Genomic DNA, 18,643 nt, shown 5'->3' with positions numbered 1-18,643 from the left:
TAGTGCTTACTAGGTGTCAGCCATTTTGTTAAAGCACTGTGTTTACACTGATGTTAATCCTTACAGCAGTTCTTTGAAATAGATACTGTTATCCCCATTTTACAGATGGGGAAACAAAGGGAGGCTAAGAGTACTTGTCTTTGGTCATACAAATGAAAAAGTTACTCAGCTGAAATTTGAAGGCACCCAAGCTTCCAGACTCTAGCACCACCCATTCTTTTAAAATAGGTTTTCTGTTTCACTGTTTGGTTTCTACTTTAAAGTTTACATCCATAGGACTTAGCGAGTTTATTAATACAACAAAGGTGAAAAAGTCCTCTGTGTGCTTTCCTCTATTTCCTAACCCTCAGAGACAGTCACTTTAAGATGTTAGTCTTATAATGTTACTTTATTTTCCTTAAATTCTTGAAATTAATTACTGATTTTTTACCAACAGTAAAAACTTAGTTTCTTTAACCTGCTCCCTCTTATTCTAGACATCTCACTTCTTTAGTAAATTATATTGATATTTTGGTTAGCTCAGCATTCATTATATACATTGTCTTTCTGAATGCAATTTTTTTTCTGTTTAATTTTACATACTTATGGCTAATTCAGCCCCAAACTTTAGTTGCTTATATTTCATTGCAATATATTTAACTAAATTAGGTACTCTACCAATTTCATGTTTTAAAAACTCTTGTGGAACTTCTTAACTGCTCCATTCTGGACTGGTTGTTCTTTAGACCTTCCTTAATCCTACCATCTTGATATCTGCTTTCATCATCATCCTGAAATTCACTTTCCTGTCTTGGGTCTTCAGTTTCCTAGAGAGCATAATACCGTATCATGTTCTTCATTAGTTTATGTCAGGCTTTGGTGGTGTGAGAGAAAGCATAGCAAATACATTTTTTTGTACTTTCAGTGTCCAAAATATGTTCTTTCTACTCACCTAAATGGATAGATAGTAGGAATATAAAATTCTAGGTTTACAAGAATTATCTTTTTGAATTGTGAAAGTATTTTAAAATTGGTTTCTTACTACAGTGTCGTTGATCAGCCTGAAGCCTCTTTGTATGTGACCTACTTTGTATCTGGAATTTCATATCATCTTCTCTTTGACTCCAGAATTATATAGTTTTACTACGATGTGTCTTGCTCTTGGATTTGTCAGTCCCTGTTTTGCCACTTTGAACAAAGTGAGTTCTTTGTTTGAAAATAGTGTCTTTTAATCCTGGAAATTTTTTTGTTTTACTGTGTTGAAACATGCATGACATAAAATTTACCATTTTAACCATTTTATGCCAGCTTTATTGAGATCTAATTGACATATAACTATTTTCAAATGTACAGTTCATTGGCTAAGTACATTCGTAGTGTTATGCAACTATTGCATTGCCATTATCCATTTTCAGAACTTTTCATTATCCCAACCAGAAATTCTGCATCCATTAAACCAGGGGTCCTCAAACCCCGGGGCATGCAAATTAGTACTGATCTGTGGCCTTTTAGGAACTGGGCTACACAGCAGAAGGTAAGGGGATGGAGAGCAAGCAAAGCTTTATCTGTATGTGCAGCCATTCCCCAGCACTAGCATCACCACCTCATATAATCAGGGATTAGATTTTTTATAGGAGCACTGGTTCCTGGTGCCAAAAAGATTGGGGACCTCTTCATTAAGCATTCTCCCCCTTCCTTCAGCCCCTGGCAACTACTTTTCTACTTTTTGCTTCTGAGTTTGATTTTTTATTTTTATTTTTAGATTCTACATGTAAATGGTACCATGCAGTGATTCTCTTTCTCTGGCTTATTTCACTTAGCATAATGCCCTCCTGGTTAATTCCTGTTGTTGCAAGTGACAGGATTTCTTTCTTTTTAAAGGCTGAGCAATATTTCATTGTGTATACAGTAGTAAGTCCTCAACATCATCTAGGTTCTGCCACTTTAAGTGAAATGGCCTATAACGAACCATTTTTACCATTGACAATATGACATGAACAAGAGTTAAGTTCTTGTGGCATCTCATCAATGTTGTAACAAAACAGTATTGAATGAAACAATGTATTTTGGGGGACTTGGCTATACATAACACTATATTTTCTTGATCTATTCATCCATTGTCAGATACCTGGGTTGTTTCCCTTGGCTATTGTGAACAGTGCTCCGGTGAACATGGGAGTACAGATACCTCTTCAAGATACTGGTTTTGTTTTCTTTAGATATATATCCAAAAGTGAGGTTGCTGGATTATATGGTAGTTCTATTATTGATTTCTTCAGAAACCTTATACTGTTTTTCATAGTGTCTGTACCAGTGTACATTCCCACCAGCAATGCACGAGCGTTCCCATTTTCCACATCCTCATGAACACTCGTTATCTGTCTTTTTCATAATAGCCATCCTAACACATGTGAGGTGTTCTCATTGTAGTTTTGATTTGTATTTTCCTGATGATTAGTTACGTTCAGCACTTTTTCATGTACCTCTTAGCCACCTGTGTGTCTTCTTTAGAAACAAGTCTATTCATATCATCTCCCTATTTTTTTAATTGGATTTTTTTCATTTTGTTTTTGCTGTTGAGTTGTATCATTTTGGATATTAACTCCTTGCTGGATTTGTGGTTTACAAATTATGTGGTTTGCAGATATTTTCTCTCATTCCATAGGCTTTTTCATTTTGTTGATGGCTTCCTTTGCTGAGCAGAAGCTTTTTAATACAATGAGGTCCTACTTATTTTTGTTTTGGGTATCAAATACAAAAATTTATTGCCAAGACCAATGTCAAAGAGCTTACTTCCTATGTTTTCTTCTAGAAGAAAGTAAGTTTCAGGCCTTACATTTCAAGTCTTTAATCTGAGTTGATTTTGTGGGTGGTTTAAGATATGGTCCAATTTCATTAGTATGTAGCTAATGTTTTCCCAGCATTTATTGAAGAGATTGCCTTTTCTCCATTGTATACTCTTGGCTTCTTTGTCAAAAATTAATTGACCGTTTATGCATGGGTTTATTTCTGGGCTTTTTCTTCTGTTGTCTTAATCTGTGTATCTGTTTTTATTATGCCAATGCCATACTGTTTTGATTAGCTTTGTTAGATAGTTTGAAACTTGGGATTCTGATGCCTCCAGCTTTGTTTTTCTTTCTCAAGATTGCTTTGGTTTCAGGGTCTTTTGTGGTTCCATACAAATTTAGGATTTTTTTTTCTATGTGAAAAATGCCATTGGAATTTTGATAGGGATTGTTTGAATCCCTTGGTTTCTTTGGGTAGCATGGCCATGGCCATTTTAACAATAGTTATTCTTCCATTCCATGAGCATGAATATCTTGACATTTATTTGTCTTTCGGTTTCTTTCATCATTGTTTCACAGTTTTCAGTATACGAATCTTTCACCTACCTAAATTTATTCCTAAGTATTTTATTATTTTTGATGCTATTATAAATAGAATTGTTTTTGTAATTTTTCCGATAGTTTGTTATTGAGTATATAGAAACACACTGAGTTTTGTGCCTTGATTTTGTATCTTGCAACTTAATTTGTTTATTCTAAAAGTTTTTTGGTGGAGTCTTTCTCTATGTGATATCTTGTTATTTATTAATAGATACAGTTTTACTTTTCCTTTTTGACTTGGTTGCCTTTTGTTTCTTTTTCTTGCCTAATTGTTCTGGCTAGGACTACCAATACTATGTTGAATAAAAGTGATGAAAACAGACATCCTTGTCTTGTTCCTGATCTGAGAGAAAAAGCTTTAAGCTTTTCACCACTGAGTATGATGTTAGCTGTGAGCTTGTCAGTTTTCTAAAAATATTTCCAGTTAAATTTTTTTTTTCCAGTTTTCTTGGTTTCATTATATATAGATAGAGATTCTCAGGAAAGATTATCCATTTCAGTGTTGATGTGCCCATTTTCCACATGTTCAAACAATTCTTGGGTCAGAGGACAGATGTTTCCTGTGGTAGATGCTGCGCTTTTAATAATTATTTTTTCTTCCTTTTGAGAGTATGTAGATAATAGGAAAATGCTTTCTAAATAATTATGTCTTTATTTAATTCGTAATTTTAATATTAAAGTGGCATATAATTCTGGGGGCAAACTTCTGAACACCAGTAGATAATTTTAGATTTTCAGTAAGGTTAGGGAAAAGCTTAAGCATAAATCAAACTTAACCAGAACACACTATTCTTGAACCTTTTGTTTTAATTGGTAGAGAAAGGTGGATGAGTAAAGTAACTTGAATTTTTAGAATGTTAGACTCCTTATCATGAATATACAATGCCAAAAAAGAAACCTGAGTTGACACTGAGGTATTACCAGAACATTTGTTTTACCTGTTGAAGCTTTCTTTTCCATCTGACTGGATTCTTTTTGTGTACAACTATCATTAATTAGCACTCTAATTTGAAAAATTCACTTTCAAGGGCAAATACTTTCTCCTCAGAAGTTATGTTAAGAGTTTATTGCTTTGAAGCAGGTACCATGCTATCTTCAGATGCGAGCTTCTGAGCAAGAAAATGTGTAATATTTCAAAGGTAGATTCAAAATAAAAAAAATGAGAAAAATATTTTAGCGTCACTTCAACGTTTATATAAAAACGTTTTGTTTTTTCGTTTTTACAGTGCCTTTGGAATTTCTTTTTGAGGCAGTCAGTACAAAATACAATTCCAAAATTTATATACATATTTGTGTCACATGGTAATTTATTTTTTCCACAATACCATGAGAGTAAGAAAGACAATTTTAAGGTGAGGGGGCAGTGGTTCTCAAAGTTTATTATTAACTGAGGATAATTTTTATCTCTCGGGGAACATTTGGCAATTATTGGAGACATTTATAGTTGCCACAACTTGAAGGGAGAGCGGGGATTGTGTGCTACTGACTTCTAGTGGGTAGAGGCCAAGAATGCTTCTTAACATCCAACAATACCTAGGACCTCCCCCTTTGAAAAGAATTATTCAGCACACAATGTCATTGGGACCAGAGTTGAGGGACCCCAAATGAGCATTGCAGAGGTTCTGTTCACACATGAAAGAACTGTCTTGTGGCCAGTAAACATAGGTTAAAATATTCAATTTAACTAGCAATAAATGAAATGCAGAGTAAAGCTTTTCTACTATCAAACTGATAGGAGTTTTGCAAAATTATACTTGAATGAAACAGATGTTTTTATACTGATGGCACTATAATAAAAGTGGTACAGCATTTAAAAGGGACTTTTGAAAGGATGTATTAAAAGTCTTATATTTATATTTCAAACTTGACTCAATAAACTTACAGGAATTTATCCTAAGGTCATAAACAGATACCTACAAAGTTTATTATTAGGATATTAATCACAGGATTATTTCTATTTATTTTTAATTTATTGTTATTTATGCCTACAGCACCTAGTCTTCCTAGGTGATCTCCCATCTAAGTACTAACCAGGCCCAACCTACTTAGCTTCCGAGATCAGACATCGGGCTTGTTCAGGGTGGCATGGCCGTAGACAGTGGACCGGGGCGTGAACCCAGGACATTCTGCATGTAAAGCAGACATGCTAGCCGCTACTCTACAGAACCACGTCCCAGGATTTTTTTAATTGTAATGAGCTAGAAGTAAACCTAAACTTTTTTTTAATGGTAGCTGTTAAATAAATAATGGCACAACTATATGTGATACAAATTAAGAATCTTACTTCCAAAGGCTATTTGTCCCATATGTAAGGTGAAAAAACAAAGGGATATCAAACTAAAATGCCAAATTTAAATAAGTAAATAAAAAGAATAAAGATTAGTGAAAAATGTCCAAAAAAGTACATTAGTGATGATCACTGGGCATATTGTGGACAATTTTTATTATGTTTCTATCTTTCTGTATTTTCTCCTTTTTTATCATGGCTACTGTTGATATTGCAGAAAAGAAAAAAAAAAGATATCTTTTATTTTTAAACTCTCATATGATTAGTAGTCCTACTGAATAGGCCTGTGCTTTCCATATACCAAGCTTGCATTTATGTATGGTTTTTTTTTTTCTGGCCTCTCGGTTCCACTGACATATTTTAATATTTGCTCAGTTAATCAAAATATAACATGATATGGTATAGTAATGCAAAAGGAATTTTTCTTGTTTGGGGACCCCACTTATAGAAGTTTTCTGGACTAGGAATTTATATTTTAAAATTATTTCTTAAAAAAATGTCATGATTTTGTGTAAGCAGTTCACAATTTTTTTTTTTTTCAGGCTGATCTTTCCTTCACTTAATTCAATACGCAGGTTAAATTCACTTGTTCTTGTTCATTAGTCCAGTCACATAATTAAGACTGAATTCTATGACACTTGAAGTCTGTCAATTCAGATGGCTGTTTTTCGAAGGTTAGGTGTTTTCTAAGTTGCATGAATGATCAGCCCCATTAAATTTCTTTTTTGTTTTTATATATTAATTTTTCCAATTTTCCCTTTGATATTTACAAATAAGTACAGTATTTACTATCCCTCAGAGAGGTGGTAGAGCTGTCTTGTATTAGCTTCCCACATAGATTTTGTGTGGAAAGCAGTGAGGCTAAGTAGAGAGTAATAGTAATCTTAATAGTATTTAGAACTGTAAGGGGCAGCAAGTTAAGATGGTGGCCACTGGCCACTAAAGTGTTCTAGAATCCACTAGGAATATAAGAGATGGATTTTTTTTTTTTTTTTTTTGCCCACGACCTTCTGAAAAGTACCTTTAACCTGAGAATTGTGAGTAAACATGTCTGTTTTAGATTCGTGAGTCCTATGGAGAGAAAAGCTCAGTGGAGTGGAGTGTTTGGTAATAGGATATATTCATTAGTGATACGGGTTGTTTTGCCTTCCTAGAGGAGAAAATGAATAAAGGGAAAAGTGGAAGGGAAAGAGAAGAAAAGGAAGTAAAGGGAAATGAGGTTACTTTTTAAAAATTAATGGGTAATGAATTTCAGTAAATTCTTGGGTTAATTTTAGCAAAGTAGATTTAAATTCTGGGTATGTATTTTTTGGGGAAATTTTTTATGTGGAGGAATTAATTCTGAAGTTGAAATGTTTTATGAGCCTGTGTGTTTATAATAATTTTATTTTCATGTTGAAAGTAAGTTTTTTTGGTTCTAGTTTGTACTCTTCCAATAATCGCATTCCTAAGAAAATTATTTTTGTCGTCAAATTTTTAGTTGACTTGCTCATGGCCTGTTTTCGTGTTCAGATTTTGTAATTTTCAGGGAAGCATTTGTTTTTATCAAATAGTTGTGTTACAAAAACATATCTTTCACATTTGGTGGAAGTGTTTTTTCATCTGTACATGGTGTAGTAACTCTTGAATTGCATCTCTTGGATTGAATTTAGCATAACTCTGCTAGATATGTTTGCAACTTAAAATACAAAGCTCATAATTTGCAACTTAAAATACAAAGTTCATAATTCATTTCAGTTTATGTGACTTAATTCCTGTCTGCTAAGTTAATGCCATAGAGTTTCTGACACACTCTTAATTCACTTTACCTGGCCTCCATCACTTCTTGTCTAGCTATTTCCAATAGAGAGAGAGAGAGAGAGAGAGAGAGAGAGAGAGAGAGAGTGTGTGTGTGTGTGTGTGTGTGTGTGTGTGTGTGTGTGTGGTAGAGGGAGTGTTGACACACATGGATGTCTCTCTACACGTGCACAGGTATTTTTGGAGGGGGCAGTGTCACAGGTGAATTGGCAAGTGGTTAATAGAATGATGAGATAACTATGTATATGGAAGTCCTAATTTATAAAAGAGGTTATGACTTGGTGATTGTTAAAACTACCTGAAGAATTCTTAATTTAAGAAATTAAAAGCACAAGACTCCTGTTTCAATAACCTTCCATGATGTGTTTGCATATTAAGTGCCAGTGGGAATCGAGTGAAATTTAAACATAAATTTTAATAACCACTAGCACTTTTAATCAGAAATAAATATTTGGCATGTCAAAAATTATAGTGTGCTGCCTCTGTTTGTTGAACTTCAAATTTCCCTTCCCGAAATAGACTAGGGAAAGGAGGGAAAAAGTAATCATGCAAATAGCTTTTAATAGTCATCCTCACCAAATTTTTTTATGATAGCAATACAGTTCACATGCCATATAATTTACTCATTTAATAGACTGCAGTTTTCAGGTCACATGTCAGATTCATGCTTCACTTTGTGAGGAACTGCTGGACTATTTTCCAAAATGACTTCACCATTTTACATCCTTCCTAGAAATGTGTAGATTTCCAGTTTCCCTATATCTTTTTCAACACTTGTCACTGTTCATCTTTTTGATTATAGCCATGTCAATGGCTGTAAAGTGGTATCTCATTATGGTTTTGATTTGTACTTCCCTAATGGATAATAATGTTAAACATCTTTTCATGTGCTTGCTAGCCATTTGTTTCTCTTTAGGGAAATGCCTATTCAAATCTTTTGCCCATTTTTCAAGACTTTTCAATTGGGGTAAAATATATATAACAAGCTTAAGCATTTTAAATGTGCAATTCAGTAGCATTAAGTACATTCACAATCTTGTGCTACAGCCACCAACCACCACCATCCACCTTCTCCAGGCCTTCTTCATCTTCTCAGTCTGAAACTCTGTACCAGTGAAATAGTAATGCTCTCACTCTTCCCTTCTCCCGGACCCTGGCAAATACCTTTCTGCTCTCTGTGTCTTTGAATTTGAGTAGTCTAGTTAACCTCATATAAGTGGAATCATAAAATACTCCTTTGTGTGTGTGTGGCTTATTTCACTTAGCATATGTCTTCAAGATTAATCCGTGTTGTATCATATATCAGAATTTTCTTCCTTTTTAAGGCTGAATAATACCTCGTATGTGTATATACCACATTTTGTTTATCTGTTTATCTGTTGAAGAACATTCGAGTAGTTTCCACCTTTTGGATCTTGTGAATAGTAGTGCTGTGTACATTGCTGTGCATGTATGTGATTGAGTTCCTTTTGGATCTTTTAGAATTAGAAGTGGAATTGCTGGATCATATGGTAATATTTCGATTTTCTTTCTTTCTTTCTTTCTTTTTTTAGGAACTACTACTGTCTCCATTGAGGCTGTACCATTTTACATTCCCACCAGCAATGCACAGGGTTTCAATTTTTTTACATTCTTACCAGCCAATACTTGGTATTTTCTGTGTTTTTTTGGCTGATAGGCAGCTTGATGGGTGCGAGGTTCTCATTGTGGTTTTGATACATTTCCCTAATGATAAGTGATGTAAAGCATCTTTCCATGTGCTTATTGGCCATTAGTATATTTTTGGCAAAATGTCTGTTCAAGGACCTTGCTCATTTTAAAATCCAGTTTGTTTTTTGTTGTTGTTGAATTGTGGTTCTTTATATATCCTGGATATTAACACCTTATCAAATTTATGATTACAAATATTTTCTCTCATCCTGTGGGTTGCCTCTTCATTCTTGTTGGTAGTATCATACCTTCAGTAATATAAAAGTTTTCATATATCATACAAAGCTTTTTATATCAACGCTTAGTGATTTTGAAATGTCTCAGAAATGTATCTGGAACCTTTTAAGTTTACAATGACAAATATTTTCTAGACTTTTGCTTCCATTTTATCATTGGCCACAAATATTTCAGTTATCTTGCTGTGATAGACTCACTTCATTTTTGAGAAAATGTCCACCAAATATATACTGGTCCGAATAAGCATAATATTTGTTGGACAGTGTTTTCAAGTGAAAAAAAAAAAAAAACAGGTAGTTCAGTTAAGAACAATATTCTACTGTTTTTCCTTGAGATGTCCATTGTATTTTTATATACAACATAAATCTTTTGCATATACTCCTTTTTGTTACACACAATATTAAATAAAAAGTGTGTATTCAAAAGTTGTATCATAATTTTTTTTGTTTTACTATGAATTTGGTGGTGAAGAAGGTAATGACTACTACTAGTACAATTTGGTACTGCTGCCTCGATTTGTACTGAGGTGTCAGTTTTACCCACTGCTGGTTTTGCACCAACAGTGAAAAGGGCAACACAGTGAAAAAGTCAACTCTTATGAAAATAGCTTTGACCTCTTGGACCACATTTTGAGAAATGCTACACTATCTTAGAGGGTTGCTGGATGGGATGGAAATAGTGATTGTAGATTAGCACTCCCTTATTTTGTATAAGTAGTCACCTATGTAAGAGATCAATCTGCTACCACTAATGGTTGTACTGTCTAGGGAAATGGTTGGTATACCTGACTCTATAGTCTCCTGGATTAAAGCTCTTCGGGCAGGTGTCATAACAAAATTTCCTTATCATAGTGGTAAAATATGAGGGGATAGGGATGAAAAGATGTTTTATTACTATAATAAATTAATAGATATGAAATGTACTTAAGGAAATTTATGTATTTTTATTTTGCAGATACATGTTGGATAGAACCTATGACGTACCTTTCCTTTGACAAAAGATAGTGAAAAATAATAGCTGAAAGCAAAAGAAAAGAAATTGAAGTTTATTTTGCTATTAAACAAATATAAGAAACCGTTAGTAGTCTATATAAGCATTATAGCTTGGATATTAAGAGCTTAGGGTATAGTGTCATTCTGACTCGTACACTTAAAATTATAAATGTGAACTTGGGCCAATTTCTGATAACCTATTTAAAATGAGGGAGTAACACCTCCCTGGTTAGGTTTGTTATGCAGCATAGACTTGAAAAAAATAATGTTTCAAAAATGCTAAGATTAAGACTTAGCATGTAAATAGGCTTTCAACCAGAGATAGTTAATTTTTAAAATTTTTATCAGAGATTTGGATTTCGTTTGGGTCAGGTGTTGGGAAAAGTGAATGGAACTACTTTGGAGTTTGTGAGTCAGATTGATTCGGCGTGGTGCGAGTCTACTGAACAAAAACATCTTACTACTACTAACTTGGATCTTAATTTTGTTAGCATTAGTGATGGTAAATTCTGGATTTGTTATTTGTGTTCAAGAAATATAAAGCTACATGGTATTATATATATTTTTTTCTTATAGGATTCAGTGGTCCCAATTTAAAGGCTATTTTATTTTCAAACTGGAGAAAGTGATGGATGATTTCAGAACATCAGCTCCTGAACCAAGAGGTCCACCCAACCCTAATGTTGAATATATTCCCTTTGATGAAATGAAGGAAAGAATACTGAAAATTGTCACTGGATTCAATGGGTATGTAATTAATACTGTTTTAAAGGTTTGCTTTTTAGCATAAAATTATAGATTTTTCTAGAAGTTTTGATGTGTTTGGTTGTTTGATAATGCACTATCCAATAGAATAAGTTTTGTGTCTCTAGTGATTTTCAGTTTACAAGTTCCTAAAATATTTACAGGTTCTTTTTTTAAAAAATTTTTATGAGTTTATTTGAGCCAAGTCAAGGAACAAGATCTCAATTGCTCCACAGAATAGGTTTTGCTGTTTATTTCATGCATTTGCAATTAAGGAAGAGATGGAAGGAAGATTACATGAAGGTGGGGAAAGCAAGGCGGGGATTGGATTACAGGATAGCTAAAACTATTTACTCTCGAGGAAGATTACCTTAGAGAAGAGATTTGAAGCGGCTTTTCAAAGGTGTGTTAACCTACAGGCAAAGAAATAATGGACATGGACATGGCTTGCCTGGGGTGTGACCACCCAATATGACCTGGCCTTTTAGGAATTTATAATCAGATCACCCTGCAGAGTTTACTTTCCATAGAAATGTTTTTCTGTGGAGAGAGGTACTCAGTTCCCCGTTTTGGTCATACATCAGTCCAAAGGATGCATTGATGACCAACCTTTTGGTCAGGTAGTGTGGTCTCACTGTGCTAGAATGGCTCGCTCCTAGGAAGTACTAGTATTGTTGACCATTGGAGATGGGGCAACACTGTAACAATGGGATCTGAGTGAGGCTGAATATTAACAATAATCTTATACATATTGAGTAATTATAAACAGTTGGACTATGTAGAAAAACTCAAAGAACAAGTATAAGTATTATTATGACTAATATCATTAGCCAAGAGGTCAAGACAGGGAAAATAGATTCTAAGTCCAATATCAATCTGTAGGTATTATACAGGCCTCATTGACTTCTTGAGATAGCTGTCTACCTCTGATGTCAGTAGCTTCTCATTCTTGAGGCGTCCTTGATGTCTGTTATAGGAGGCGAGTGTCAGAGGTGAGGTGAAAGTCCATTCATGGTTGGGTACCTGATAAGTTTCCTTCCATTGAGGTTGGACAATATCTTTTATTTTGATGTCCTTTCCAAAAAATAATATCTATAGTCTTTGTCTCCTGGGAGCTCACTGTGAAAGGAAGTGGTTATCAACTTAACATTTTTGTGGCAATGGTAAAAGATGTTTCTTTTCAGTAATGTCAGCTCATAAATATATTTCTTATGTAAGTTCAGCTTAATGCACAATGATACATAAAGAAATGTGAAAACCAAAAAATGGAGAGCCAGGGAGCAGGGAAGAACTAAGTGGCCATCTTGGGTTTCCCATAGTCCTGACTATTTCTTCTTTTCCCATGCAGTTTAACATAAAAGACAAATCCTTTCAGGAGTTCTAGGGGGCCATTCTGGTATACTGCAGTTATTTGTACATATATTGAGATTTTAATCCATAAAACCTCAATTTCTAATGAAAACTAAGAAGTAAGCAATTAACATTCTTTAGTTTGGTAGGTTTATGAATATGTTTTATAATCTTTGGAAACATAGGCTATTTTACAGGCAAATATATTTTAAGACATTTTATAACCTAGAAACATGTTTCATAGATATCAAAGTCAATTATTAACATGGATTTATTTTTGTAAAACCCATGTAAAATAAAGATATGGTTGTTTTACTTAAACCAACAAACAAGATAGCTTTTATTTACTAAGGATTAATCTTAGATCACATGAACTTGAAAAACATTTGTGTTAGCTTCCATATCCTGAGAATTTTACAATACCAGTCTTTAAAAATACTTGTCTTTACGTTAATTGTAATACCACCCAGATGTAGAAAATTATCTAAATGACATTTATAACATACATATATAGACATTCACAGATAGAGAACAGTTGGCTCCAAATTTTGTTTTGGAGGCCTTTTACAATTTATATCTATCCTTGACAAGTCAAGTTCCAAATGACTTTCCCATTTTAAAGTAAGGATACCCATTTTTAATACCTCAAAAAATTGAGTTGACATCTAAAGGACATCATAGGTTGATCCATTTATCTAAATCCCATTTTCAAAGCTTCAAGAGACCAAATAAATATGCTTTCTATTCTTTCTGGCTTATTTTATAGCTAGCTTTTTCTACTTTTGCATGTAAAATATTTTAGAAGTATCAAAGGATCCTCACCTTGGCCATTTTAGTATTAATGGGAGGCTGACTGCGTTGAGCCTTGTTGGCAGGGAAGAATGATTTTCCATGTTAATTTTTAAATCTATAGCATCTAAACAAACTTTTAGGAAAAACCAGTCCTTACATGCTTGTCTCCACAAGCCAAATGCAGCAGATATCCCCCTATAGGACTGCTTTATGCCCTAGAGAAAATTTTTCCACAGATAACCCCACAAAGATTCTTTGTCACTTAAGAATGCCCAAGCAAGAACTCAACAGATGCTGCCAGAATCATGCTTTGGGCTCCTCTCTCAAGCAGCCTTTCTCAGGGTAAACTTCTACAAGATCAGCTTTGCTGGATGTCTCCTGGCACACAACTCTGCCACTTCAGATTCAGGGATCTAAACTATTGTCACCCCATTGGTTATTCAGGTTGGAGAAGCAAGTGTCCTTTCTCTTTTGAAGCTAAAGAGAGTTCAGTCTCTCATTCAGCCAGCAAAGATTTTTTTCAGACCCACAGTAAGCAATCCAAAATTAAAAGCAACAACCCCTTTTTTCCCTTTCCCTTAGTTATTTCAACTTATTATCTACCTCAAGGATTTTCTAAGAACAGCTCAAATAAAGTCATGGCCTGCCTACTTAAAATTAGAAGACCTAGAATTCTGAGAGAGGACTCACCCAAGTTCATCCAATGCAAAGCAAGGAGTCAGTGGGGCACAGTGGGCCTTGGGTGTAGCTAGCACTGGGTCCAGGTCTGCAAGGTGGTCCTGGATGGGCTTGTTCGGAATTCTGCCATACTTTGCAAAGTAAATGTCGACATTAAGAAACATCGAAACCTGTAGAGAATTTTTGTAAGTTTATTTGAGCCAAACTGACTGCATGTGCTAGGGAGCAAGATCTCAAATCCTCCTGCAGCTTTTTTTTTTTTTTAAGACTTGAGCTGCCCTTGCGTGTTTTAGTGGCATTCACACTTTAAATGGGTATGGCAGTGGAAACATTTATCAGGAAATATTTTAACGTTTTTTTCTTTTCATTTTATATTTGATGTCATAAATCTTTACTTTGTATAGTACCTGTATATCATTGAAATAAGTCTTTTCAAATGAAAATTATGTAGGTACCCATTTTTAGCCCTTTGTAAAACATTCCACTTGAAAAAATACTCTGTGCTGTAATAAAATTAATCCTTTAAAAAATGGTTGTATGTTCATATTCTGTGTCATTTTAAGTGTTTTATTTTTAGGGTTTCCCTTTTTGAAGGAAACAGTATATGCGAAGTTGAATTGTCAGTTTCAGTTTGACATTAGTAATTTGGGGTGACATTACCAAATTTAATGAATGTGGATGTGTTAACCATAAATTCATATTTTATTTGAAGGAGTTTCACTTGTATTTTTAGGAGGTAGCATAAATAATCTCATTCTTCAGGTATTTAATCACATTGGGATTTCCAACAAGATAGTGTAATTCAGTTAACCCTCTGTAATATGTCATGTTACCTTGAAGTTTAGGAGTTTTGCTTAAAATATCAAATCCTTATGTTTTGATTTCAGGTCTGTTACTAAAATATTTTGTTGGTAAAGAGGGAATTACAATTTTATCTTTGAGGTCCATCAATTACAGTTTTTGCCCCTGGAGATTTGGTACGAGAAGGAGACTTATTTTCACTGTGTACTCTGTTGTACTGTTGAAAGTTATTTAATCATATGCATATATTTCCTTATTATTACTAGTTAATGTTTTTAAGCACACACCTAGAAGAAACCACATGCTTTGTATTAGAAGTATATTGCATAATGTTTACTATTGAACTGAATGTGTTCAAGATAAGAATCCTTCTTGGGATATTTATAAATAATGCATAAGTAGATATTAAACATTATGGTGACTTATCTTTTATTTTTAGTAAATTATGGCTACCATTTAAACATAAGAGTTAAGGTGAAATAGGTCAAGTTAAGGTTAAATTCACAAATCACTGCTTTTTGAATGTTAAGCTAATTTACTTATGATTCCGAATCAATAATACCACTTTTAATTCTTCCAAATTAAGTTGGCTAGACACAGATATGTAGGTTATTAAATAAATCTAAATATATGTAATTCCTTACTCTAAAACAGGTAATTGACCTACTTCCAAAAATAACTTGCGTAATCATTGAATGCCTAAGCGTACTTAAACATAATTGCTTTTAAAACATTTTTCGTCTTTGAACCATAAATATTTTGAACTTAAATTTTTTAATTGAATTTTTAGAATGACAGTTTATGAATTTTCCTTATCAGACATATTCCAGTCTTTTTCAATGATATATTAATATTTTTTACTTTTTAATGCACTTTTTTGTGTGTATCATAATATATTGATACATCAAAATATGTCTATAACCTTTTTCGGTTTTATTTTTGTGTTTTGAATATCAGTTTGTTGCTTTAAACAGTATTGCTAACAGTGGTAGAGGCAGCATTTTGTTCTTTTTCAACCAGTTTGAGGGTTGGTTCTTTTTAGTATATACTACTACTATCTGTAATAGATTATATTTTAAATTACAAAAGGGATAAATGTTCATAGTTTTAAAAAGATCCCCAGGTGTCATAGGAATACATAAAAGAATCAAAGAATCATGTTATACGCTAGTTGTTTTCCTTTTAGAAGAGCTTTGACAACTTCTCTTATCAGTATATTTATAACTGTCTTTTGTTTGCCTATTTATTTGAAATGGCTGCACTTTATGTTATATGAACAGGTATAATTCCTTTGCCTTGACCCCATAAATGTTGTAGACATTTATTTTTTGGCTGTTAAAAGTAGTGCTTGTAAATGAGCATCTTTATATATACCTTCTTCTGTTGTTAATTGTCTTACATTGATGATATATTGATTATAGATTTATTTTTCCTTTTTTAATTTGTAGAAACAAAATTGCTAGGTCATAGTGTATGCACACTTAAAATTTTTATCGATACTGCTAAAATGGCCTCATAAAATATGTTCATTTGTGCTTTCATGTGTATATAAATGCAGATAGTGTAAATTCGTTAATTTGTGTGTGTGTGTGTGTGTGTGTGTGTGCGCGCGTGGATTTGTTTCTTTGATTTCAAATGAGATTGAACATCTTTTTATGCCCTTATTAATTCTTTTGTAAATTGTAGTTTCATACCTTTTTTGTTTTTCTTATGTTTTGGTGATTTTCTAATTGGTAAGTTTTTTTGTTTCGCTTTTATTTTTTAATCATTAAATACTATATAGTATTTTGACTTGAAGATTTATCTTTTTTCTAAAATTATTCTAGTGTACTGTCATTGTATAAATTTTCCCTCTTTGCAGTGGAATTCATCCATTCACATGTTTGCTTGACTTCCTGAACTATAAGATGCTAGAGAGCAGTTTAACATCTTTTCCAAACAAGGCCTAGAACAGTGACTGCCTAAATATAGTAGGTCTTCAAACAAGTATTGAATGAATGAACAATTCTATATCTGTATTTGGTTTAGTGGGCCATGGTAGATAGAATTAAAATTACATTGTTGAATGCTTAAGTCTTTTTTTATTTTTTCAATTTAGTCACATTTTCTTGTCCTTTAAGATTATTTTTGAACTTTAAAATTTTATAGGAAAAGATAGATTATAGCTACTTTCCAGAATTGAAAGTTAACATTTCCTTAGATGAGGAAACACCAAAAAATAAAATTAACAAAAATAGAAACTTTAATGGAATGGTCAATTAAAAGGTATTTGTCGGTATTTTATGTTCTCTGTTTGGGATTGTAATGAACAAAGGTATATGGACTTACTGAAACCAGGGCCATTTTTGAAAATCCTCCTCCGATTGTAGACACTATGAGTATAATTTAGAAACTACTAGTCGCTAGTAGTTCATTTTTATAATGGCACGCAAAGAGGGATTTTCAGGGGTAGGAAGAAAGTGACTTACATTCCTAGAGGTTTTAAAAAGATGTCCTCTAAATGATTGAAAGAATTAATCACTTAAGTCTTGTACCCCTTTGACAATTGTGTTAGGCCTAAGATCTTTCTAAAATAAGCAGGATGTTTCACTTATTTTAGGTAGTTGGCTAAAATATCAGGGCTCTTTGTTATTAGAGGTTTGGAAAAACTGCACAACCACATGATACCTAAAAACCTTTGATATGTCATTTCTAAAGCAGGTATAATCACAGCCAAGGAGTGTTTATTATCCTTTGGCAAAAGTCTTTCTGACTGTTGAATTTCTTCTCCAAAATTAGTTTAATATACATAATTATCCAGATTTTGCTTAATTCTGAGAACTTTCACATAATTGTTTTTTGTGTGTGTGTGCATGAACACAGCCATCTCTCATAAGTGTGCCTCTTCATATTTTGTTTAAAGGTTATATATGAGATTTTTAGACTCTTTAAGTCTGAATAGTAGATAGAAAACACTCCTTTTTAAATTTTGTATTGTTTGCTTTACAGTTCAACATTATTCAGGAATGAGAGAATGGGTTCTAGTCTTTTTTTGTAACTTTGTTCTCTTACTGGCTGGTCCTGTTTTAGTTAGTGCTTGCTGGATTTTCTGCTTCTTGATTGGTGAAAATAACAGTTATTGCCTTTTTTATAATTATTTGTGTTATTGTTTGTTGAACAAATTGACTCTATTAGTTAAAATGTTACTTTTTCTTTATTCCCTTTCTGTTACCATAACTAGTTGAGAATCAGTTCAGTTGCCTTCCCTCCTTCTTGTATTCCCCACCTTGTTATGTCTCATGGTATTATGGTTTGAAGCTGTGCTTTTGTGCTCGCTGTAATAAATTTTTTAAGTTGAAAGATAAAAATTAGAAATTGAATGAATGTCTTAATATTTTTATTTGATGTAATTAAAATAATTCAGACTCCTGTAGGCTCTATAAAAGATGATTAACTTGATTAAAATTGACAATTGCTATAGGTTTATTTTTGGATGGGGAATGGTGCAGATATTAGTTTGCTTAGTTGAGGGTTACTTACCGTTAACGAAAGAGGCTGATTCTTCATTTCTTTAAATTTTTTAATACTTGCCATTTTACAGTGACATTTTTCAATAAATCTCATAATTTCTGACATTTGATTTGAGGTATAAATTATATGCATATAAATATTTATGTACATGTATTTTTATCTACATGTGAAAACCTGAGTATAGAAATAGCATATTGCTTTAAGTACAGATAATATCATAGTATTTCAGTGGTATTTCTGACTTTGTAGGACTTAAGAGTAAACAAAACAGAACCCCTTCAGCCTTTGATATCTGAGAGAGAGTTCAGGTCTGACTTAAGTAATTTTGTTAACTAAGGCACTTGTGTGAATGTGGCTATTAATCGTCAAAAAATAAAGAC

At 33.1% G+C, this 18,643-nt stretch overlaps 1 protein-coding gene and 1 pseudogene across 1 annotated transcript in view; one reads left to right on the top strand and one right to left on the bottom strand.

Annotated features, from left to right (window-relative positions):
* The window catches only part of PPP4R2 (protein phosphatase 4 regulatory subunit 2), a 56,718-nt gene that overhangs the window by 27,984 nt on the left and 10,091 nt on the right, over nucleotides 1-18,643 (top strand). Inside the window, exon 3 of the mRNA XM_016148021.2 lies at nucleotides 10,965-11,135. Coding sequence (XP_016003507.2) covers nucleotides 10,965-11,135 — 171 coding nt within the window. The remainder of the gene's footprint in view (nucleotides 1-10,964; nucleotides 11,136-18,643) is intronic.
* LOC118602201 lies at nucleotides 5,348-5,462 on the bottom strand (annotated as a pseudogene).

The sequence above is a fragment of the Rousettus aegyptiacus genome, unplaced genomic scaffold, assembly GCF_014176215.1.
Source record: "Rousettus aegyptiacus isolate mRouAeg1 unplaced genomic scaffold, mRouAeg1.p scaffold_m13_p_4, whole genome shotgun sequence".
Classification (NCBI taxonomy): domain Eukaryota; kingdom Metazoa; phylum Chordata; class Mammalia; order Chiroptera; family Pteropodidae; genus Rousettus; species Rousettus aegyptiacus.
Note: the sequence above shows the minus strand (reverse complement) of the source record. Positions and strands in the feature narration are given on the sequence as shown.